The sequence below is a fragment of the Pelobates fuscus genome, chromosome 3 (assembly GCF_036172605.1).
Source record: "Pelobates fuscus isolate aPelFus1 chromosome 3, aPelFus1.pri, whole genome shotgun sequence".
In the NCBI taxonomy this organism is placed as follows: domain Eukaryota; kingdom Metazoa; phylum Chordata; class Amphibia; order Anura; family Pelobatidae; genus Pelobates; species Pelobates fuscus.
This window is the reverse complement of record NC_086319.1, coordinates 272,600,663-272,625,767: the sequence shown is the minus strand read 5'-3', so window position 1 is coordinate 272,625,767 and position 25,105 is coordinate 272,600,663. Positions and strand designations below refer to the sequence as shown.

At 39.7% G+C, this 25,105-nt stretch overlaps 1 protein-coding gene across 17 annotated transcripts in view; it reads right to left on the bottom strand.

The window, feature by feature from the left end:
- CAMK2B (calcium/calmodulin dependent protein kinase II beta) overlaps positions 1-25,105 on the bottom strand; it is a 132,011-nt gene that overhangs the window by 31,739 nt on the left and 75,167 nt on the right. For 6 of the 17 annotated variants that reach the window (XM_063448554.1, XM_063448552.1, XM_063448553.1 and 3 more), the window contains exons 3-13: positions 24,219-24,278; positions 19,748-19,802; positions 16,338-16,403; positions 10,053-10,125; positions 8,347-8,449; positions 7,677-7,760; positions 6,456-6,550; positions 5,282-5,404; positions 4,272-4,355; positions 4,136-4,178; positions 3,225-3,299 (exon numbers count right to left, since the gene is read on the bottom strand). In XM_063448554.1, the coding sequence (XP_063304624.1) occupies positions 3,225-3,299; positions 4,136-4,178; positions 4,272-4,355; positions 5,282-5,404; positions 6,456-6,550; positions 7,677-7,760; positions 8,347-8,449; positions 10,053-10,125; positions 16,338-16,403; positions 19,748-19,802; positions 24,219-24,278 (861 nt within the window). Of the gene's footprint in view, positions 1-3,224; positions 3,300-4,135; positions 4,179-4,271; positions 4,356-5,281; positions 5,405-6,455; positions 6,551-7,676; positions 7,761-8,346; positions 8,450-10,052; positions 10,126-15,131; positions 15,205-16,337; positions 16,404-19,747; positions 19,803-24,218; positions 24,279-25,105 lie in introns of all 17 variants that reach the window. The other 11 variants (XM_063448560.1, XM_063448559.1, XM_063448556.1 and 8 more) reach the window with 3 other exon arrangements.

Genomic DNA, 25,105 nt, shown 5'->3' with positions numbered 1-25,105 from the left:
CGTTTGAAGTACTTTAAAGGGACTCGCACATGTATAAGATGATGTCAAGTGGGTATTCCTTGTGAATCCTATAACCAGATGTAAGGTGAAAGTGTCAAAAGATATTTGTGTTCACAAACCAAAGTGCATTTAGTGCAAATCAAAATATTATAATTTTTTGTGTATATATATATCTATATATATATATATATATATATATATATATATATATATATATACGGTATATATATATACCGTATATACAGTTGCAAGAAAAAGTATGTGAACCCTTTGGAATGATATGGATTTCTGCACAAATTGGTCATAAAATGTGATCTGATCATCATCTAAGTCACAACAATAGACAATCACAGTCTGCTTAAACTAATAACACACAAAGAATGAAATGTTGCCATGTTTTTATTGAACACACCATGTAAACATTCACAGTGCAGGTGGAAAAAGTATGTGAACCCCTAGACTAATGACATCTCCAAGAGCTAATTGGAGTGAGATGTCAGCCAACTGGAGTCCAATCAATAAGATTAGATTGGAGGTGTTGGTTACAGCTGCCCTGCCCTATAAAAAACACACACCAGTTCTGGGTTTGCTTTTCACAAGAAGCATTGCCTGATGTGAATGATGCCTCGCACAAAAGAGCTCTCAGAAGACCTACGAAGAATTGTTGACTTGCATAAAGCTGGAAAGGGTTATAAAAGTATCTCCAAAAGCCTTGCTGTTCATCAGTCCACAGTAAGACAAATTGTCTATAAATGGAGAAAGTTCAGCACTGCTGCTACTCTCCCTAGGAGTGGCCGTCCTGTAAAGATGACTGCAAGAGCGCAGCGCAGACTGCTCAATGAGGTGAAGAAGAATCCTAGAGTGTCAGCTAAAGACTTACAAGAGTCACTGGCAAATGCTAACATCCCTGTTAGCGAATCTACAACACGTAAAACACTAAACAAGAATGGATTTCATGGGAGGATACCACAGAGGAAGCCACTGCTGTCCAAACAAAACATTGCTGCACGTTTACAGTTTGCACAAGAGCACCTGGATGTTCCACAGCAGTACTGGCAAAATATTCTGTGGACAGATGAAACCAAAGTTAAGTTGTTTGGAAGAAACACACAACACTATGTGTGGCAAAAAAGAGGCACAGCACACCAACATCAAAACCTCATCCCAACTGTGAAGTATGAGGGTTGGGGTCATCGTGGTTTGGGGCTGCTTTGCTGCGTCAGGGCCTGGACGGATTGCTATCATCAAAGGAAAAATGAATTCCCAAGTTTATCAAGACATTTTGCAGGAGAACTTAAGGCCATCTCTCTACCAGCTGAAGCTCAACAGAAGATGGGTGTTGCAACAGGACAATGACCCAAAGCATAGAAGTAAATCAATAACAGAATGGCTTTAACAGAAGAAAATACGCCGTCTGAAGTGGCCCAGTCAGAGTCCTGACCTCAACCCGATTGAGATGCTGTGGCATGACCTCAAGAAAGCGATTCACACCAGACATCCCAAGAATATTGCTGAACTGAAACAGTTCTGTAAAGAGGAATGGTCCAGAATTACTCCTGACCGTTGTGCACGTCTCATCTGCAACTACAGAAAACGTTTAGTTGAAGTTATTGCTGCCAAAGGAGGTTCAACCAGTTATTAAATCCAAGGCTTCACATACTTTTCCCACCTGCACTGTGAATGTTTACATGGTGTGTTCAATAAAAACATGGCAACATTTTATTCTTTGTGTGTTATTAGTTTAAGCAGACTGTGATTGTCTATTGTTGTGACTTAGATGATGATCAGATCACATTTTATGACCAATTTGTGTCGAAATCCATATCATTCCATAGGGTTCACATACTTTTTCTTGCAACTGTATATATATATATATATATATATATATATATATATATACACACTCCCCAATTTTTTGTATAGATGTGGGGTGAATACTGTATTTGCATATGGACATTTTTGAATCTGTCAATTCTTTAGGCTAGTACAATGTTGATTGCAGCAGACTGAAAAGGAAAAAAAACAATATATATATATATATATATATATAAATATATATTAAAAGTTAGGCATTTATCTTCCTTCACTTATAAAGCCAACATAAGTGTTTGTGTGGGTAGTGGGCGGTCATAAAAAAAATAATTTTTTTTTTTGTTTTTTTGGGGGGGATTTTTAAACAAGCTTCTTTGTTTTTCTGTTGTTTTTTTTTTTTTTTAAACGAGCTTCTTTGTTTTTCTGTTTTTTTTTTTAAACGAGCTTCTTTGTTTTTCTGCTGTTTTTTTGTTTAATGATTCAGAAATCCTATTTAATATAATAATATGTACTGCAGTTCTATTGGGTCTCATTAGTTGCTTGAAACATGAGTGACCACCCATTTTTTTTTCAACCAACTGGGCATTTGTTTCTATAAAAAGACAGGAAAGATGAAATGAGAACGCATATGAAAAATGTATGTTGCTCTCCGCATATTCATTAATGACATATAAGGTAGAGATACAAGAAAGCACACACATTATTCATCTTTATCCTATGTGCACATATACAAAGGTCTATGAGCAGTTTGTATCTTAAAAGTAACTTTCTATACATAACGCAGACTACAGTGATACATTCAAGGACACAATGACGGACAGTAGTGTTATCTCTTCTGCAAATTTTGCAGCATAATATCAGTGCCGTGTACACTGTCAGTCTGGCAGAGGCTACTTCTGCTTTCTCAGCACATGCCATGCAGATGACATGCCCAGGCATACAACATGCGCCAACAGTACACACACAACATGCAGAATCTTCATAAGGGCACACAGCCAAGAACCTCTTATACACCCTTTAACTGGGAAATAGACAGAGCCCAGTAGTATATTATATAGCCTTAGAGAAGTACCTATCCATACCATATAAGCACACAGAAAGTCTGTAACATAATGATACTACTTAACCTCATTCAGTCAATAAAAGCAGGTTTGCATTGCTAGTTGCTCCCCCCCCCCTTATAGTTTGCTATTCCACACAATGAAAATACTGGCCATTAGCTATATACCACTGTCAATAGCATATTTTATAATGGCATGGGATCTAATCTATTCAGGATACCGTATAACCCACACAGGCAGGCAGCTGGGGCAAAGCAGCCACATGCAGTCACCTCTAAGGTAAGGTAAGGGGCAGACGTGAAGGGGGGGGGGGGAGAGGGGGAGGGATTTGTGCCCTGAGGACACGTCTACCTTGTTCCACCAACCCCAAGGCTGTACTAGTGGCCGCAGTGGTGATTGTGGCAGGAGCTGTGGTCTGTCTGCCCACTGTGAGAGGACAGAGAGCAAAGAAAGGGGTAGGAGAGGTAAAGGTAAGGATAGATAGGAAGGAGAAAAGAAAACAAATTTGTCGGAAAAAAACAGGGAGAACATAGTGAAAAAAGAGAAATAAGTTAGGAAGAGAGAAGAGAACACATACAAAACACATAAGTAACGAAGGGGAAGAGTGTTAAAAAAAGCAGGGTGGAGAAAAAGACAGAGGTCGACAAGGAAGGAAAAAAACAAGATGGAGAATAGATAGGAATGTCAAAAGTAAAGACAGAGGGAGGAAGAGGAGAGATGCAGTAAATAGCATAAGGCAGACTGGAAATAAAGCAAGATATGGAGCTGAGAGAATCCCAATCATACACCTCATTATTAACAAACCTTCTAAGCATCAATTAAACACAACATATTATTACTCCTGCAGAGGGCTATAATGTGTCTCACAAATCATAAATCCTGAAGAACAAAAATCACAATATATACTTAAGAGACAATTTCCAGTTATTAATACACTGCAAAGTTTATAATTTAACGAGGACAGAGGAAAATGTAGTTTATGAAGAACTGAAGTTTCCAAGGCTACTTCTATACATGCTAAGGGCACTAGATAGCACCTGGTGATAATTAATGCAGAAAATGATCACTTCTGAATACCATCTATATATGGCATTTCTAGGAATAATTCCTGCCAGACATCAGCCAGTGACTATTTAATGAAAGTCTCTGCAGAGCACTGTACACAGTACGGCAGTACCTACAGAGCATAGCTCATCATATCTCTGTAATCACAATCTGGGAATGACAAAATCATCATTAGTCCAGGTGACACAAATACTTACCAGAAAAGTTTCTTGTTGCCAGCATTGTAGTCAGAATCGCCCCCTGGGTGAATAACACATAACAGAAAATTATTTAGGGGTATTATCAGGGAGAGGTAAAACAACAAGAACAAAGGAATTTGAACTCCACACTAACCTTCAGCTTTCGACGTGCATTGAATTTCTTAAGACACTCCACTGTCTCCTGTCTGTGCATCATGGAAGCGACAGTTGAACGTTGCTAAAGGACAGGAAAAGATATTAGTGTGATTTTTACCCACAACTAATTATGCCAACACATGTCTCTACCACTCTGTTATTGCTCCTTTATGATATCAAGTTCAGTATAGTTTAAGCATTTATTGCTTATGCCGACTTGTGAATAGACTATAATTCCAGACTATACCCTTCTTAATCCATTTGCTCCTCAAGCTGTTATATTTTCTAAGATTTATAGGGGATGTGAACACATAACACTGAATCCACATCTTTCCAGTGTGCACTGTGCAAATCTCCAGCCAGGATGATAGCATTCTTGAACAATGCATCAATATGTTTCTACTGCTCGTCATCTGTGGAAACTTGTCATTCATTACTGAAGCAACAGACTCTATTGTCCACTTAAAGGAACACTATAGCCTACCAGACCACTTCAGCTCATTGAATTGATCTGGGTGCAATGTCCCTTTCCCCCTTAGTTGTTCAATGTAAATCATTGCAGTTTTTGAAAAACTGCAATGCTTACCTTGCAGGACTATGACTGCATCCAGCGGCTGTCAATCAGACAGCCATTAGAGTCAATTCCTGCTTGATAAGTGACTTTTGGTTGCCTAACCTACACTGGAAGTCCTCAAGCGCTGCATAAGGACATCCAGCATCAGTATAGTATTGCAAGTTTTGCAGTAATTCATTCCTTTGTGACGGGCCCAATGTGTTCACGGTGCATATGCCCAGATAAAGTCGGAGGAGGCAGAGAACAGACTCAGCCCCAAGGGAGATGGGTTCTAGAATCGGGTAAGTCTTAAAAGTTGCAGTGCCTGGGAAGGGTGGGAGGGGGGGGATCAGAGGGAACTATAGTGTAAGGAATACAGCTTTGTATTCCTAACACTATATAATCCCTTTAAAGTTGTAGGGAACTAGTGTAGGGAAAAGAAAGGAAATACTTACGCAGACCCATGGATGTTTAAGAGCTTCGTGCGCTGTAATACGTTTCGCTGGATTGATGGTCAACATCTGGTTAATAAGGTTTTTGGCTTCAGGGGTCACTGTGTCCCACTCAGGAGATGGGAACTAGAGCAAGGTAAAAACATTTGTTTGGAAAAACGTTACTGAGGCAGGATTGTTACATAAGTTGCATAGCACATCCCATCCCATTTCTTTTTTCACTCTATATTCCATAAATAGTTATTAGTATTGCCATTTATATAGCGCCAACAGAAAACTTACAGGAACGATAGATTGAAGAGGACCCTGCTCAAACAGTCTATAGGAGGTGGAATGTAACACACAATAGGACAGGAAATAGTTGCAATATTATTATTCTTTAGACCAGAAATGTGTTCTATTACACGGAAACAACTACGTTCTAGAAGAGCTCATTCTGTATCAATCAATATGGTATTTTCTGTTTACACATATGATTGTTTTTCATTATCTCTCTTTGTAACTGGGAACCAATTTAAAAGGTGTTCAACCCGGAGGACCACTTACCTGCACAGTGCTGTTTTAGCTTTATTTTTAATTAATTGTTTGAAAGTGTGTTTGTAGGGGGGGTGGGGGGGAGGAGGGTAGGAAGAGTTACTCTAACCAAAAACAGTGTATTATGAAAACACTTATACAATTAACCATCAATGTTGGGACCTGTTCCATCAAGGGACCTGTGAGAACACATGGAGAGTACAGGTTTATGTTTCAGTCCCAACCCCCTCAATACAGTGTATTGGCCTTAGGGCTGTATAGAGTGACTGGAAGGAAGGTTGGGAAATATGTCAAGTACAAGCTGGGGTATGTTAGTCTGAATGCATATGAGGATTTTTTTTTGTGTTATACATTTTACATAAACATACTTATCAGCCTCTCTAGCAGGCTTACATTTTCCAGAGCACATAGCTGCTTTTGCAAGTAGCCATGAGTAGAGCTGTTGTTTTTTTTTACATTGAATTGTCATTATTACTATCACATAAATGGTTTTGTCTCTTTTCCAGAGCCACCTATTGTCATGTCCCCACTGCACACACTCCTTACTGCTCCCTCAATCATAGAGCCTGCAATTGTAGTCCTTTTACATTGCCATTTTCTATTCCAAATGCAGTCAAGGAGAGGTCTAGGTGTGGGTACTCACATCATATGCTCCAGCCTTGATCTGCTGGTACAGCTTGTGTTGATCTTCATCCCAAAAAGGTGGGTATCCAACCAACAGGATATAAAGAATAACACCTGCAGATGGGTGAGATATGAAAGTCAGATGATAGTGTCCTGCAGGTTTGGGCTACTTTCATACTGTCCTATTATTTCTAGTTCCTAGTGTGCACATCCATACCTCACCTAAACACAAATACCATAGACAACCTCCCACCTCTCCCAAATTTAACATTAAACACATTATGACCAAGGTGCAGGTTCCAATTACCGAGATCTAGCTGCCTTTACTATTCACTATGACATTATAGAGAGACCTAACTAGTGTGTTTCAAGGGAATTATGGCACTGCTAATTGATCTTCTACTCTTCTTCCCATAATCACACCAAACTCTAATATGGATCTGGTATTTTCAATATTTATTCAAGACACTATTCTGCCATTCCCTATTCTTACTGTGAAATGTTCACTGGCCATTTCAGTTCAATTCCAGTCTTTCACATCATTTTGTAGCATGTACTTACCTCCGTCCGACCACGTGGCATACTCAAGTGCACTCATCTCCTCTTGCCGCGTTGCCTGACTGATCCATGCGGCAGGACATATATATATAGAAAGTAAGCGTGACTTCACGCCCGTTCTTATAGTGACCACGTCATCATTGTGATCCTAATCTATTTTGAGTCGCAATGATGAGGTGGACTTATCGGAACATAGCTAAGCCTATTTAAGACTTGTTTTAGCCCCCATTCATTGCCCTATTGTGATTTCTTTATAGATTCTTGTTTAGTGCTGCTAGAGATTCCCTGGTGATTTCCTGTGTTTGACCATGGTTTCGTTTTTGACTTGTGATTTCTGGTATCCTGACCTCGGCTTCGTATTTGAATTGTGATTTCTGGTATCCTGACCTCGGCTTTGTATTCGACTTGTGATTTCTGGTATCCTGACCCGGCTTGGTATTTGACACGTGATTTTCTGGTGTCCTGACTCAGCTTTGTCTTGACATTGTGTATTTTTGTATCCCTGACCTTGATTCTCGCTATGTTAATACGCTCGTTAATACGTCTTTCGAATCCACCTTTTGTGGGTTTTCTCTTGCCTTCGTGTTGGGGTTTGACTCCCGTTACACATGTTCCAAAATCTCTCTAGTGTTCTATTTGTTATTAATCCTGCATATTTTTTCTCTATACACTTGCTCCTCACCACAAGCCCAAATATCCACCGGTTTTCCATATGCCTCCTTCCGGAGAACTTCTGGAGATAAGTACCCTGGGGTTCCAGCAAAACCTGGTGGAAACAAAAAAAACAGTGGGATCATTAACAATCTTATTCTTAATCTTATTGCTAAACACATTTCTATGTTCTCATATGAGTTATTCAAATCACATTTTATCAACTAATGTTTACTACACTTGGTTTAAATACACAACTGAAATACTGGATATATTTTTAAGCTACTTTTAAAATCATGTATAGAGATTTCAGACACCACTAGCATTACATTTTTAATTTCTTCAGAAATTTGTTAGGCTTTATCAGCTTTCGTTTTACACATTTATGGAGTTCAAACTTGCCAAGCCAAGAAAAATCTAATTGTCTGCAATTTTTAAGAGCACACAGAGGGATTGTTAATATCTCCATAAAGAGACCCTATTCGCCTTGGTTTCCAGTTCCAGAAATACCCCACACAGGGGAAAAATACATGCTAATCTATTCTTAGAGTACATAAAGAGTTAAATGGCTTGCTCAGATAGAAAAATAGATATCTAGGTCCATGTGTAAATAGCAGCTCCTTTGGAAAGAGACCCCCTTTTGTATGTAATCTATTAACAAGTGGTCTATGTTCTGTTCCTTTTTTATTTCCAAAACTTACCAAACCATGCTTGTTGCTCTCCTTGCACCTCTATGGCCAGGCCAAAGTCCGCCAGTTTAACAGCAGCTCCTTTACACTTGCTGGCAAGTAGGAGGTTCTCAGGCTGTCATCAATGGACATTGTGTTAGTCATGGTGAAATCAGTGCCAGGCCTTACAGAGTCAACTACAAATCTCAACTGTACTGAGTTTCTCCACATTAAGGCAGGAAGCATATTAATTAAGGGCTGGGGAGATCGAATGTTCTAGTCAAACAACAGCTGTGGGACAGTAAGTCACACAAACCTATTTTAGCAGGTGTCTACCCAAAATCTCAGGAATCCATTCACCTATCCTTTTAATAAATGCATGTCTTCTGCAACAACTATAATTACGGTATATGTCTTGTCCATTCAGAAAGACTGTATACTATTGTGGCAAAATGCACAAGTGCAGATTAAGATCATACAGTTCTGTGATGGATTGTACCAAAGTATTTGCATTCAATATAAAGTAATAGTTGAGTGCTTATGAAGGTTAAGGGAAGCACTGAGCCATAGTACTCACTACCTACCTACCAATCTCCCACTGTGTTCCCACTCATCCGCTCCACTCCTTGTCCCATAGAACTCTTATCCCATTATTCCCATTTCTCTCAATCTCGGTTCTAGCTCCGTTCTACTATAGCAAACTCTCTTACCATATCCAACCAGCCCCATCCTTCTTAAAACCAACCTGTTAAATATTACATTATGTAATCTCATTTGGTCTGCTCTGTCGTGTCACCTCCTTTTATATAATTTTCTTATTATTGTTCCCTGGATATAAGCTTTGTAAAATAAATTGTGATCTATTGACTATCACAGTTGTTAATAACTACTACTCATATGTGCCAGCTTCACACTGCCTTATATTTATTTATATTGATATCTGCCACAAATAACAGACTAACTCATATTTACACACAGTGTATGTTATTTTCTGGTTCTCCTGGAATTACCTGTTTACTTGCCCCCTCCATGTCTACTTTCCATCTCCTTCCCGCTTGTGCCGGTCTAACTGAGTGTTCCCATTGCTCCCTCCTCTGGCATTATGTATGCTCTACCTGTACTAAAAGGATCCTTAAATTCTCCTAACTGCCTGGTGCATCAGCTGTCTTTTTATCACAGTTTGTTCAACATATCTATTCTATCTTTGCAAACACTTCCCTACAGATCCCCAACAGGAGCAGATGCAGAAATGCCCCTGTGATTAACAGAAGACTGGCGACTGTGATAGCTACTTTTTTGCACTTAACACTACCTGGCACAACAGATGGCACAGACTAGATAGTTGTTGGAGAGATGCCAGGCAGAATACAGGGCATTAAAATAAAGATGCTAAGTACCTGTATGCAGCAATCATCTATTTACACTCTAAGTTGGCACACATAACATATAAATAGAAACATTTGAGTACAAAATCACATATATTGACACCATGTTCACATAATTATCTCCCGCTCCATGCCATGCACCCCCAAATTAAGATATAGGTATTTCTGAACCCAAGCATTTCCATGCTATGATAACCAACACAGTCCCACTGTCACCAAAGAAGCCAGATGCAACTTGGCACACGCATGCAGAGGGCATCACAGGGTGAGGTGGGTATGGGTTTGGGGATACTGGGAGATTTTCGGCTTGGCATGCAGATGGCGCAGGGAATGGCATGTAGGATCAAAACTCACCTTCAGGTCCCTGTGGACAACCCCCATTTGGTGGCAGTGGAGGACTGCTTCAAGAATCTGCTGGATGCAATGACTGCGTGCAAACAGCAGGGGGAGGGGGCGTTAGTAAGGTCTATGTGCACCCTTCTAGATGGTGGTGGAGGGAGTGGGGACAGGAAAAGAAGGGTGGGGTGTCTGCCAACCAAAATCAGCTGTTGCAATAGGCTGGGGTAATATCAGCTAGTTGAGCTGTTCCCTGCTTAGTCATTATGCCAATTAGAAAAAGTTAGAACTTTCACATGCAATCCTTTGTTGAGGCTCAAAGACCATGGGTTCATGTCTAGAGAGATCCAAATAAACCTATGCCAAAATGACATTGTAAAAGGAGCAATCCATGGTTTAAGTTTCTTAGACTTTTCTTAGACTTTTCTTCTCAATTTCAGCATGAAATTCATAGGGATCAATGTCTATTTAGAAAAATGCTCATGAATTTGAATTCCTGAACTGTTGCCATGGCCATGAGTACCTACTTTGATTTCTGACCTTGCTTATGCATTTATTCATAATCTCAAGAGCAAACTAAACCTTCTGGAATTCATTATGTTAATTCCATCCCAAATAAGGTTTCTTCACAAGAATCAATCAATCAAGAATCACGATCGATTTTATTTAATACAAAAAATATATATAGGTGCGCTGTGCCTTTAAGACACAGCGCACATATATAATTTTTGTATTGATTGTGTGTTTTATGATCTATTACACTGATTATGGTGCTGCTTTATTTATATATATATATAGTCTCTTTTTAAAGGTAAATACCTGTAGATAGAGGACTGTTGTTATAAGCGCCTGAGCAGTGAACAGCATCTGACACTATTTAGGATGGGAATTCTACTGAAATTAACATTTAAAACAAGAGGGGCATTAAATAGACAAGAGGGAGGACACAGTCAGTAGGACAAAGGACTGCTAGTGACAACATGGAAAATACAGACCTCTAGCAACTTCAGATTGACAGGTTACTAGGGGTAAGGGGCACGAGAAAAGAGGTGAAAAGAAAACTTGAGAATGACAAGTGGGAGACCCAAGCAGGGAAATTGCCATGTTGTTAATTAGCTGTCTAGAGAGTAACATTACTGTGATCTATTAATTTCGGGTTATAAAATGCAGATTTTGGAATTACCCTCAATAATACTGCAGCTGAATAATTCTATCGTCTAAATCCAGAGTCTGTTATTAATGGATAGTTTGCTTGAAAGAGATGCTCGAAAGATAATATAAAGCTGGTAAAAATATGTATGATAAATGAGCACACGTAGCGTGCATAAAATACTGTGTACAATATAGATGTTAAATTATGTCTATGTATAAAACATGATGTGCTTATTTGTCTATTTTCCGCACTGTGTAATAAATCAAAGTCCCTTGATGAAATACACTATGTTCAGTATGGCATAGTGCTTAGAATTGTCATACAATGTGTGAATGATACAATAAGGGCTTTATAGAAGTATGGAAAAGATTGGAAAATGTGGAAAAATAAAGGAAATATCTTGAATATTCAAGATGATTCCATAAGTTCATATGGTGTTGCTTTATGATTGCCGTACTTTTTAACATCAGAGATAAAATATGTAGTTATGTTATTGTGTAATCCACACAAGGCATTGGGCATATGTGGATATTTGATAACTAGTTGGAGAAAAGTGGATGTTTTTGGTTAAGTGTGGTAATGTACTACAGATTTCCAGGTTCTGCTATCTCTAGTAAAACATTTTGAAAACCTTGAATTAAGAAACACTACTTGTCACCGACTGTGCCTGACATATTTTATATAGAACTATGGCAGAAAAAATAGATTGGCTCCTAAATGTGTTAACCGGGCATCAAACACCTAGGAATCAATGTAAACGTACTTGTCTTTAAAAGGGCAATTCTGGAGCAACGTTGTAAAAGAGGAGGAACAGTTCAAATGGTAACCACAAAAAAGTTGTCTGTTTTCATGACTTTGCTCCAGAGTTGCTCTTCACATAACACAAATAAAGTAACTTTGAAATGTACACTTTGAAATGCTTTTGAGTTGTGATGCTTGATCTAGACACAAACATGGGGTGGACATGGTAAATTAGTTACCACAGGAGCTTATCATCACCAATGAGAAGGTACCTACGTCAATGATAAAGTGTGTGAATGTTTTCAGGTCTATGAAATATTAGCATGGCATTAAAGGAAAGAGTCCACATAGACAGACCATCAGTATAGCAAATTATACATCAAAATGACCTCGGTTTTTCTCATAATAGCAAGGAGCAGGACAAGAGAAAAGCATTATGGCCACTGGGAGACATAGAGCTGGAAGAAGTGAGGTGTAGCATAAGTACAAATAAGTGAGGAGGGAATTAAAAAAAGTGAGAGGTGGACTAAGAGATTAAGAGTAGTGGGAAAGGTGGTAATTGGTAAGAAAAGCAAAAAAAAAACAGACAGAGAGATAGGGTAGACAGACAGATAGATTTGATTAGAGAGCTGTAACCTCTGACCTGTGACCTGGCCATTAGCAAATTGTAGTGGCATTATTGAATAAGATGCAGCCATGCGATTAGAGGAGAGCGCACAGCGCATAGCATTGAAAAAAGCAAGAGACACATGGAAAAGAGACAGGAGAGAGCGCAGGAGGGGGAGGACAGAGAAGAGACAGATGGAGGAGGAGAGAAACTAAAAATAGGTGCCAAAGAGAGCAAAAAAACAACCAGAAAAAAGGAGGAAAGGAGGAGAGGGAATGAGGGAGAGAGTAATGGATAGAGAGAGAGAAAGTAGGAAACAAGAAAATTGAATTGAAATTAATTGATGAATAAGTAGAAGAAAAGTGACAAGGGGTAAGAGATGGATAGAGAAAGTTTTTACAGTGCAATGAAATTAGGAGGAAATGTACCAGTAGCCCTCTGGCTCTTGTCTGTTATCTGAAAACACGTCTCAGCATGTGTCATTGGCTGGCTGACAAATCTGGGAATTACAGTCCAAATTCAGCCAGAAGGCTACTGTTGAAGTTGAAGGAAATCAAAATGTGTAAGGGATTGAAAAGGCATGTGATCAATCCATAGAAAGAGAAAGGATAAAATACTCTGCCAAGGGAGAAAAAAGTATTTGTGGAGTGACAGAGAAGGAACAGAAAAAGAAATACCAGAATGAAAAGGACGAACAGAGAAAGAATGAATGAATAGTGGGGTAAAAAATTTACAGCTATTTTTAAGGTTGAGGAAGGCATAACATCAAGCATGACGCTTTAAAGGCACACTAAGCACCAAAGCAACTTTAACTTAAAGGGACACTATAGTCACCTGAACAACTTTAGCTTAATGAAGCAGTTTTGGTGTATAGAACATGCCCCTGCAGCCTCACTGCTCAATCCTCTGCCATTTAGGAGTTAAATCCCTTTGTTTATGAACCCTAGTCACACCTCCCTGCATGTGACTTGCACAGCCTTCCATAACCACTTCCTGTAAAGAGAGCCCTATTTAGGCTTTCTTTATTGTAAGTTCTGTTTAATTAAGATTTTCTTATCCCCTGCTATGTTAATAGCTTGCTAGACCCTGCAAGAGCCTCCTGTATGTGATTAAAGTTCAATTTATAGATTGAGATACAATTATTTAAGGTAAATTACATCTGTTTGAAAGTGAAACCAGTTTTTTTTTTTCATGCAGGCTCTGTCAATCATAGCCAGGGGAGGTGTGGCTAGGGCTGCATAAACAGAAACAAAGTGATTTAACTCCTAAATGACAGTGTATTGAGCAGTGAAATTGCAGGGGAATGATCTATACACTAAAACTGCTTTATTTGGCTAAAGTAATTTAGGTGAGTATAGTGTTCCTTTAATGGAATGGTTTTGGTATATAGGGTTGTGTCTTAGCAGTCTCATTGCTCATTTCTTTGTCATTTAGGATTTAAAACACTTTTCTTTATGCAACCTTAGCCATGCCTCCCTTTCCATTGAATTACACAGCCTCCCTACTAAAAATAGATCTCTCTCTACACACTTCCTGTAGAGAGAGATCTATTTTTTATCCTTTCCTTTCCATTTATTGCACAGTGTTTTTATTAAGAATGTTCTATATCCTGATCTGATCTGATATTGCTTGTTAGAGTCTATGTGGAGCCTCCTCTATGTGATTCAAATTCAATTAACAGAGCTGAGATAAAAACTTTGGAGGTAAACACACTGTATTTAAAGATCTGATTGAAAATAAAAACACAAATTTTAGGTTGACTGTGTGAGTCACAGGCAGGTGAGGTGTGGCTAGCGCAGCATAGCACAAGTGATTTAACTCCTAAATGAAAGAGATGTGAGCAGTGAGACTGCAGGGGTATGATCAGTACACAAAAACTGCTTAATTAAGCTAAAGTTGTATTGATGCACAGAGTATCCCTTTAATGGCACAATATATGACTCAAGCCTGATCAATGCTCTGCACACCTCTCCTGCAGAGCTAAACAGAGCTAAACTTGGGGCTGTCACCATCAAATAACCCCTTGAGCAGATGCCTGGAGCTGTACATGCTGGTACTTGAAGTTCCTGTGTATGTAGAGATAGAGCACTGTACTTTCTAGTCCTCTCTGTTTATTGGAAACTCTTATCTGTAAATGTAGGCTTGTTTGGCAAAGGAAGAAAATAAATATGGATAATGGAATAGAGAAAGATGCGGGATATGATAAACAGATCATATTAAAGAGATCAAGATGCACAATCAGAGTACGAACTGACTCAATAAACAGAGAGTAGCGTGGCTGCCGGGGCCATTATATATGGTACTGCTGGGAGGCATAAGCAAGCTTCTGGTTTGTGTGTAGGGGGAATATATGTAAATACATAAAGCTACAGAGCCCCTCAAACCATTAAGCCGTTATCATGCCCAGTCTTGGATGCACCCTCTACTAATCACCCAACCCATTTGCTCTGCACCGGCCCAGCTCAGCCCCCCATGCATGGTTTTCCAGAATGAAATGAAAAAAAACAAGGTGAAGGGTGCAGTGCCCACGTGCGCAGATCCTTACCTGGGTCCCCCATGCCATGTCACCCAAACCTCCCTTCCCATGAATACTAACCTTCAGGTCCCTGTGCACAATGTCACAGGAGTGTGTGAAACAAACACTTTCTAATATCTGATGGAGACAGTGACTGTAAAACAAAACCAGCAGACCAGGGCACAGAGGGACAATGAGGGGCACGAATGGGAATAATTTAAGAGCACAGCGAACAAGGAGAACAGAACAATAGGCAATATAGGAGGATTTGGAGTTGGAGCAGTGATGTGAGATGTGAGATGTTCAGGAATCGAGGTGGGAAGGAGGATATTTTTAAGAGACAAAGGAGGTTGTAAAAGATAAATGCATTGTTAAGGAATTAATGTCAACAAAGAAGCACAGGGAATACAATGAAGAAAAAAAACCAAAGGAAACATAAAAGGTATGAGGAAGGGATAGCAGGGATGTTGGTTGCACAATGCAGAGTGGGATGATATATTGATGGGAACAGGAAAGAAAGGTCCTCAAAGGGATGCAGAATGAGGGAAACATTCAAGGACAACATAGGGAAATAGGTTTCAACATAGTTCACATATTATATGGCCCAGGGGAAGGGAAAAGTGAAAAGCAATAGATGAACATAAAAGGAAAACGGGGAGATAACAGATCAAGAAAAGGGTAAAGGGGACAATAGGAGAGAAACACAATGTCTTAACATCACAAAACATCACATTGGAGAAGAGGCAACATGCAGGTTTGTACAGTGACAAATAATTACTCTGGGACCTATAACTGTGCTGTCTATGGAGGTTAGCAGGGAATTCCCAATTATTTCAATCCATAGTTATAGCAAACATCTTTTTATCACTCAAATTAAGACTGCAAGTTCTTTGGGCAGAAGGGGTTATTACAAATACATTTATAAATGAATGATCTAGTTTTATTTAACGCTTTAAATGCCAGTGGTGGAGTGCAACTACTTTGTTGTGGCATGTAATGAGAAATCTGAGAGTCAGTGTTACTCAACCTCTTACAATGCTTCCTTCCTCTCATATGTACTGTTTACCCAGCAGTCAAACAATGTATTCTCAGAGAATAGGGATTATGCTTTTTCTTACACTTATTTCCAATAAATTAGTGAAACATTAATTCCCCTGCGTTTTTAATCCATTTTTTTTAGCATTTGGGTACATATGAATGTATTTTTTTTGTTGACTGTGTAAATGATTGGGAAGGAAGTAGGTTCAAAGGTTTAGGATTAGTAATGGGAGGTCACATGATACCCACCTTGCATCAGCTTCACTGTAATACTCTCTCGCCACAATATCTTCAAACAGCTCCCCACCTGTGACCCTAAAACAGATGAAAGATGAGCAAACCCAATTCTCATTTGTGAGCTATTTAAAAGGACAGTCTCTGTCATTGTGTAACACAGAGCCCATTCAGGCCAATTTTCATGGTGCTTACTTTAACAGGACATTATATCCCTTTCATGGCCATGCATTGGAAGTAACATTACAAAGAAACAAGTGTGGCATTGGAAAGGCCGTGAGTGGCTCCAGTATGTCAGCTTTCAGCAGTGACTGTGTAATATCTTACTGGCAGCTGTATAATTACAAAATATTTACATGTACTCCTGCACATTTGTGTTTTTACCATTGCTGTAACTTCTGGGATAAATTATAGAATGATACCGCAAAGCCCAATAAATCACTTATTCTTTGTGGAAACATATAGCATTCCTCATAAATCTTAAAGGCACACTATAGTGCCAGGAATAAAAACATTACAAACATTCCTGACACTATAGTGCTGTATGGGCTAGTGACCGGTCCAGCTCCAAAAGCTCTAAAAATTTGAATCTACTCACCTATCCCCCCACGCGGGTCTTACTGCGGCTGGCTCCGCTTCATAAGTCTGATGATCTCAGCCAATCCAATGTTTTCCCATAGGAAAGCACTGGAAGGTAATTGCGCATGCGCAGCAAAACAGTGAGATACGTCAATCAGCATCTAGTCATAGAGATGCATTGACTTAATGGATCTCTATAGGTAACGTTCAGCGCCTTCATAGAGACTCTGAATGCCAATGCTGCACACTGTACAACACTGGACTAGTAAGCACCTCCAGTGGCCGTCTGAGTGACTGCCACTTGAGGTGTTCCTAGACACCAATGTAAACATTGCCTTATCTTTGAGAAGGGATTGTTAATTTTGAAAAGCCTGCAGGGACAAGCTATAGACACCAGAACCATTACATTTAGCTGTAGTTGTTCTGTTGACTAAAGTTCCCTTTAAATTATATCTTTCACCAAATTATTATACTACAACCACTGCCATTACCTTCTTCCATTGTTCCATTCACCCTCTCCCTATTACCCCCTTATTACTCCTTATATCCTCCCCCTAAAACCCCTCATGTTACTCCATATAACCTCTCCCTATAACCCCTTCTATTACTCCATATAACCTCTCCCTATAACCCCTCCTATTACTCCATATAATCTCTCCCTATAACTCCTCCTATTACTCCATATAACCTCTCCCTATAACCCCTCCTATTACTCCATATAACCTCTCCCTATAACCCCTCCTATTACTCCATATACCCTCTCTCTATAACCCCTCCTATTACTCCATATAACCTCTCCCTATAACTCCTCCTATTACTCCATATAACCTCTCCCTATAACTCCTCCTATTACTCCATATAACCTCTCCCTATAACCCCTCCTATTACTCCATATAACAAAAAAAAAAAATGTTCATAATAAAGGACTGTCTTCTTATTGCGCCACATTTCCCTGTGTGTCCCTGAATTGCTTTTTATAAATATTTAATCAGAGAGACTCAAGGGAATCAGAGATAGATTACTTGTAAGATGAAGATTAAGGTATGCAGGATAGTACAGTGAGGCAACTAGATAAAACCAGGCCGGAGAGAGCAGATTGAGTGATAGAGAATGTGGGGTTAATAAAGAGGAATGTGGAGAATCAGTCTAACTACACAGGGTTTGGGAGCTACACAGTGTGTTATTTATAGAACGATGACTTCTAAAATGTGTCACAGCAGCACCATCCTTCACTAGAACAGTACGGGGAGGGGAGCACATGGAGAGTTCATTAGTATGTGAGCGCAGAGAGAGCGCGACAGAAGGGGGTACAGGACAGGGTGGAGGTGTAGTGACATGTGTGTGGGGGTTCAGTACAGGGATAACAGAGGGCTGGAAGGCAGGATGTGTAAGTTTAACAGGATGAATTGCAGGAGCACTATAAACACAAACCTGGCTGTGGCAAAGGCAAGTAGATGAGCAGTGACGGAGGTTTGTGTATTCAGCACATAGATAGCACTGAGAGGAGGTATCCCATTCTATAACAGCTGTGGGGGCTAAAAGGCAAGATGTATGTACAGATGCAAAATCTTCACACCCTGACACTGGGTTAAGGTGTGCCTATCTGTCTCCAACGTCACCCAAAACACAATAGATACAGGTATCATTCCATACTTGCAATGTCTGACATTCTAAGCAATGTACTGCATATTTTATATAATATCTAGATAGATAGTGTTTTAATTTTGGACACTAGGCCCAGTATATTTAAGATTTGCCGCAGTTAATGAAGCATGCAATACTGTTGTGGGTATTGCAGGACAGGACAGACCAAAGATGCACTGACTGATGTTAGTGGGTAGCAGGACTGCTGCTGTCCAGCATTAATTTGGGCAAGAGCTATGAGATGAGTCGGCTTGGGAATAGCAAGAGGCTGTAGCAGAATAGGATTGAGATGCAGTGAAGAGCAGCAATGCTCATGTCTTGTCTTCATCTAACGCCCACAGAGCTGTAACACCAAACAGCCTGCTGTATTTATAGGATGAGTACACCACCCCCTCCTCTGTGCCTGCACCAAAAGCCTCTGCAGATAGAGGGTTTATTCTGTGTTTCTCCCAACAATGAATTCTGTGAATTCTACTAATCCTTTAAGGTAACCACATATAGGGAGATGAGGAGAGCAAAGATAGCTTGTCTACACACACATATTAAGATATAGCTCTTAGCTCCTTCATATAACATGAACGTTAATCTCTTGGTGACCTCCTACTTCCATAATTCTCTGCCAGCAAATTCCCACAGGGTGGCAATGAATTATGGGAGTCAACACCCACCAGCTGCTGACAATCAAATTATTGGGAAGAGTTCAGACAAGCCACTAATCAATGGACATAGTACTACAATACTTTTAGTGATTTACTTATTGTAAACTTGTAGCTTACTAAAACATTTTTTTTCATTGCTAAGTAAAATGCAAAGTGTTATCCTGAAAACCTCTGACTCTAAAGTGTTACATATAACAATCGTGCTCTAGATAAAAACTTTTTTTTTTCTTTAAAAAAGAAGCACGTTTTGGTACACATGCAAATCAGACATTCATTTAGGCATTTAGGTCAGGAAACTAAATTCATTAATTTACCTATCACAAATTATATTCTGATACCTACATCTTTACCAGTCAGAAATATTAAGTGGAAGAATTAAACTTTACTAAAGGAATGTATTTTCTCTCAGGCAAAGAAGAGGGTTAATGTCTCAAATAAAAATTGCTTACATCTGTGTAATCCCCTCTTACCACTTCATACAATAGTTGCGTGCTACTCAGTGATAACAGCAAGTAGATGGCAGTGCGGTAACTGTCCACTTACAGGTCAAAGATGAGATAGTGAAATCCTTCCTCTGATATACTGTCATGGAGCCGAACTGGGAAGACATGAGAGTAGGACAGTTAATTATGCAGCCTTTACTTTACATTTCTTATCATTCTTAGCCAGTCCTTACTAATGTACCATTATGTAGTTAAAAAGGCACTTTGAGGGGGGCGAGCCCTGACTGCCGAGCCAGCAAGACGCATCTGGGCTGAGCTCAGTGAACACAAGCCTGTTTCTACCCAACACCCCAGCAATTCTTACTCTTATCTGCCCAAACACGGGGTCCACGAACTCCATACCTGTGTGATTCATGTCGGCAGTCGACGGTTCCAAGGCGGACCAAAGTTTCAGCCTGCAGGCAGCCGGTATGGGAAGAGACAGACGCTCCCTGTGTTTCTTGGCCGGTGGTGAGTGCCCAGCATGCTCATACCCATCCACCCCCCTGGACCAGTGGGGGTTATCCCGGTCCCCACTGGGGTCGTAGCTCACTTCCCTCACACAGGACGGAGGGCTCCTGGGGGGACACTTCTGGCTCTCTCTAACCCAATGGCCATTGCTGTGATGCCCACGATGCTTCAGACTACTCCATCTTGGACCACATGGGAACAGCGCCTGGACAAGGCTTTTGCCAGCTTCTGGTCACGATTTTGGAGTGAGACCCAAAGATGCACAGCACCTGCCAAGGACGGAGGTTAAGTGGAAGGGGAGCCAGGGGCCTCTCTCAAGCACATCCCTCATTGCTCGCCTAAAGAGGCTGAAAGCCCCGAGAGGTTTGCCCCAGAAGCATTTGCCATATCGCAGGAAGATTGCCCACTGCTGGCAGCAGCAGAACACCAGATCTTTCCGCCGTGCCCAACTTAGGAAGGACTTGGACTCACAGTGACCCAAGGCCCAAGGATGTTGGCCTTCACACAGACCAGAGGCTGTATGGAGACCTTACCTCACCCCCACTGCACCACTACACTCAGCCACCCACATATTCACAATTCTCCCATCCCAGTATAGGAATTGGCTGAAAACGAGCATTTAACAGAAGCCTTTCTCTTGCGAATAAGCACCACATAAAAGAGAAGCCATCTTATACTCAATGTTATGCTATACTGTTTTATTATATGCCTCCGTTCTGATTTGCAATGTATATACAGCAGCACGCATTAAAGGGGTGTGCCGGACCCCAGTGGCTTATTAGGCTTGTTTCATCTACAGTGATATAGTTACTGAAAACATGTCTCAGTAGCATTCTTAGTCTATCCTTAGTATAGTTGAATTGTTATAAGCTTAGACATGTTGGTCTAGCTTAGGTTTGCAATCTGATTATTAGTCTATGGAGTCTCTAGTCTTCTTACTACTCTACTGAGTCTCTAGTCTTGCCTTCTCACTTGTTGCTACTTTATAAAAAAACAAAAAAAAACAAAGTGCCATGATTTTGAATGCCACACACTGTATTCACTATTGTCTTTACCCATGCATTCGCTGTTGGGGCATTGCGAGCATGCCTGTTATTATTTGCACAATGAAAATAAAGATTGACACAAAAAAAAGGCACTTTGAGCACCATGACAGCTGAAACTCGTAGTAATTATGGTTCAAAGACTATTCAGGCTCCTTGGTTTATGTCAAACCACCAGAGGCTCGACAAAATCTAGATCTCACCCAGCACATAAAGCCCAGCTCCATTGCTAGGCATGGCTAATGGAAAAGTGGACAACTGCATTATGCTTTTTCATGAGTTCATAAACATATTTAATTCATTATATTAACAATATAAAAGCTTTACAAAACACTGAAAGACATATTATATATGCTTTATAGTTTAGCAGTACAAAAAAAAACCATGAAGTTCTCAAGAAGGGGAACACTGCAATCACCATAATTAATACAGTGCGTTATGGTTCCAGGAGTGCCCATTGTAAGTTTTCAAATCGTTTTAGAATGGTTTGACTTCTTAAACAAGGTTTGCCGGGTGCTGCTCTCTCCCTCTACTACTTCTCACAGAAAGTCAGAGGTTTTCAGTCTGAGCTAAGTCCAGCAGTGCAGAGCTTATTTCATTGGCTGAGATTGATCAGTGGCTCCTAAGCAGGAGCTTCTTGCAATCTGTTACAATTTCTCACGTACTCTCTTCAAGGGTTACTCACTAATGTGTCAATTGTTGGAATTTCTAATTTTAGGCTAAAATAGACAAAATGGAAACACATCTTCATGTCAGCTAATTTTCAGTTTCACTGTTTTTGCCTAAAATGTGAAATTCACTTTGAATTTGATTTACATTCCCAACAATACACCCTTTAATCCTTAAAGTGCCCCTTTGCTATATTTAAGACAATAATTAGAAGAAAACTCTGTCTGCAACTCATGTTTTGTGACTTAACTGTAAATTGTAGCATACTATAATCAGAACTGTACAATGTAGGCTAAAAGGCCAATCTGTGACAACAGCTTGGATTCCTTGAATTAGAAAAGTGTCTATTAAAAGGGACACTATAGGCGTTCAGACCACTTCAGCTCAATGTCCTGCGATTTTTGCCCTGCAATCTAAAATATTGCCGTTTAGTAGATATGACAATGTTTCAGGACTAAACACATCAGTAGTGTAAAAAGTTTTGCTTCCCCTTTTCTTTCATTTCATTTAGAAGGGGTTTGAGTCTAAATTTGGAGAACAATATAGCGTTATGAATATACGTTTGGAGTGTTCTTTGAAAAAGATGATTATTTTTTGTTTTATCCATTCCATCCATATATTTTATATCATGTTTCAGCCAGTACAGAATCTGGCTATATCTGTCTTTGGTCATAACGCATGTAATATAGATGGTGTGGACTGTGTATCTGGTATTGTAATTTGAGGTCTGAGTTAAGCTTAACAGATGTTCTTTGGTCAGTCTCTGAGAGTGACAGATGATTATTGGAAAAAATGCCTTCAAACAGGCACTGTCACCCCACTTCACCCTCTGAAAAATTAGATTTCATAAAGATATAATCTTTATGAAATACTAATTTTCACTGTGTTGGAATTTGCATACAATTCCAACCCAGTCAAGAGATATACTGAGACAAAGTAAGGACTGCTTCGTCTCTATGTATTTCCTCCACCTGACTTTCTTAGACGCTGGATGATGCTTCAGTTTCAATCCATACGGCAGTCACCATCGATGGCTGCAGGAATTTGGCTCTGTCTATGGAGGATCCCGCATCCATAGACCTTAACCCCTTAAGGACCAAACTTCTGGAATAAAAGGGAATCATGACATGTCACACATGTCATGTGTCCTTAAGGGGTTAATGCAGTGCTTTTGAAAATTGACTTCGGCTCCTGGCGCTTCACTGAAGAGCACCCACCAGAGGAAGATGGTGCCCGCGAGGGACAGGTTCAGGTAAGTAGAACTCAATTTTACCTTCACTTCTTAGCCATGAGAGCTAGAAGTGATGTCACCATAGGAGGTTTTTGAGAATTGAAACAGTGACAGTGCTGCTTTAACATATTTGCATTGTTTGCACAGGCACTTATTTACTAAATGGCAAAGTGAAAAGAGTAAAAGTGGGAAACTGTTTTCACGGGTTAATCCAATCATAATAACCACTACAGTAGCCTGCCCCAGTTCCCCAGTAATAGGGCAAACTATTAATCTCTGTCCCTGCCAAGCTCGGATGCTCCCTGGTGGATCACAACTTATGGCTTGACTTAAAAAGTTGATTTTCAAACAGTACTAAATTGCAATGGATGCCTCCAAAAATGCAAGAAGTCTTAAACAAAATGCCTGTCAGTGTTCACATGAATATTAAGCTGGGGATTCTGGGCAAATTGAGGATACATGGTTTCTTGGATATCTTGGGTTTGCTATGCTATGTTGATGTTTTTCACATGGTAATGTTACCATCTTTCTTTTTGCATATTTCATACATTCATGTGCCGTATCAAACTAACTGGCAATGTTTTGTCTTTCATTAGTGTTTGCATTTCAGTAACGTGATGTCTTCAAACAAAGCCATTTTAAAATAAAGATGATTTCTTAATACAACTTTTTGATCGAAAAATTACACAGCCTTTCAATTCCATAACCAAAGATTAGTTTAGAAGTGGCCAGTAAGTCTCTCATTAAAGTACAAGGAAAAACTTATCTGATCATAGAATCCAACCTCAATTAATAAGCTTTATGGAGGAGAAGCCCAATATTTCAAAAGAAGTCTTATTAAGAATTCTCAGTTAGTGGGCTCCACCTTTTATTCAATCTTTGTACCAAATAGCAAATAGTGGCTCTGTGGAGCTTCAATACTATTACTAGTACCTTTAACTAGACAAGGGATATAATTGGTTCTTAAACAGTTAAGCCATTCATACATGAAGTTTCTAGGTATCACCCAGCCAGCTGTCTCTGCTAATAATGTCAACCTGTGCCCAGTGTGAGAGCATTTTCGTTTGCTTAAATGCATAAAATCATGTAGTAAAACAGAGTATATTGCTCCCTCTTACCAATGTTTGGATGCTTTAGTAGACGGCAGATTCGGGCCTCACGCTCAAGTTTCTGATGATCTGTAAGGGATGGCAAGAACAATTAGTCAATACATGTGTCATTTAACGTATGCAAGGGTTAAATCAATGTTCTATTATTAAAGTATCCATGACATGATACACGGCACATAGAGAGACGAATCACATACTGTGTTAAGGCACAAAATGAGAGCTCTTTAGAGAAATCATAATCACATATTCAATATGTATCATCATGTTAACAGCTGATGAGCTCTTAACGAAGTTGGATCTATCACAATCCCATCATTCCAATACTTACTGATACCACTTTTACCAGTGCAAGATGGTTGAAATTGGGCCCTATGCTGTACACTAAACACTCACATTTCAGTAATCACAATCCTGCGGAATAGGAATTGGCAAACACTTATGGGATCATCAAAAACCTGGCAAATTCAAACAGTAAAGGACTTCAAAATAACTTGAAAACACTTTTCTAACAATTAACCCGCACCCTCATGTTTTTGGCATGAACAGAACAAACACCTCCTAGAGTCGATATGTGCAAGCAACATTAAAGGGATAGTCCAGACCCCTAAAGCACTTCCTCCCGCTGAAGTGCTTTATGTGAGAAGAGTGTGTCCTCTTTTTTTCATCTGACAAAAAGCTAAGATTTCATTATAAATTAGCAGTATTATAAATAAAAGGAATACTAAAGCTATAGTGCACCTGTCCCTATCTATAGTATTGCCCCCCACATTTGCCAATTAAAAATCTTACTTACTTTTTTCCAGCGCTGTACTGCTCATCTAACCGGCATCTGCGACATCATCGAGGAGACATGGCTACCTCTGGCAATGGTCCAAGCCAAAGCTCTTTATAAAGGA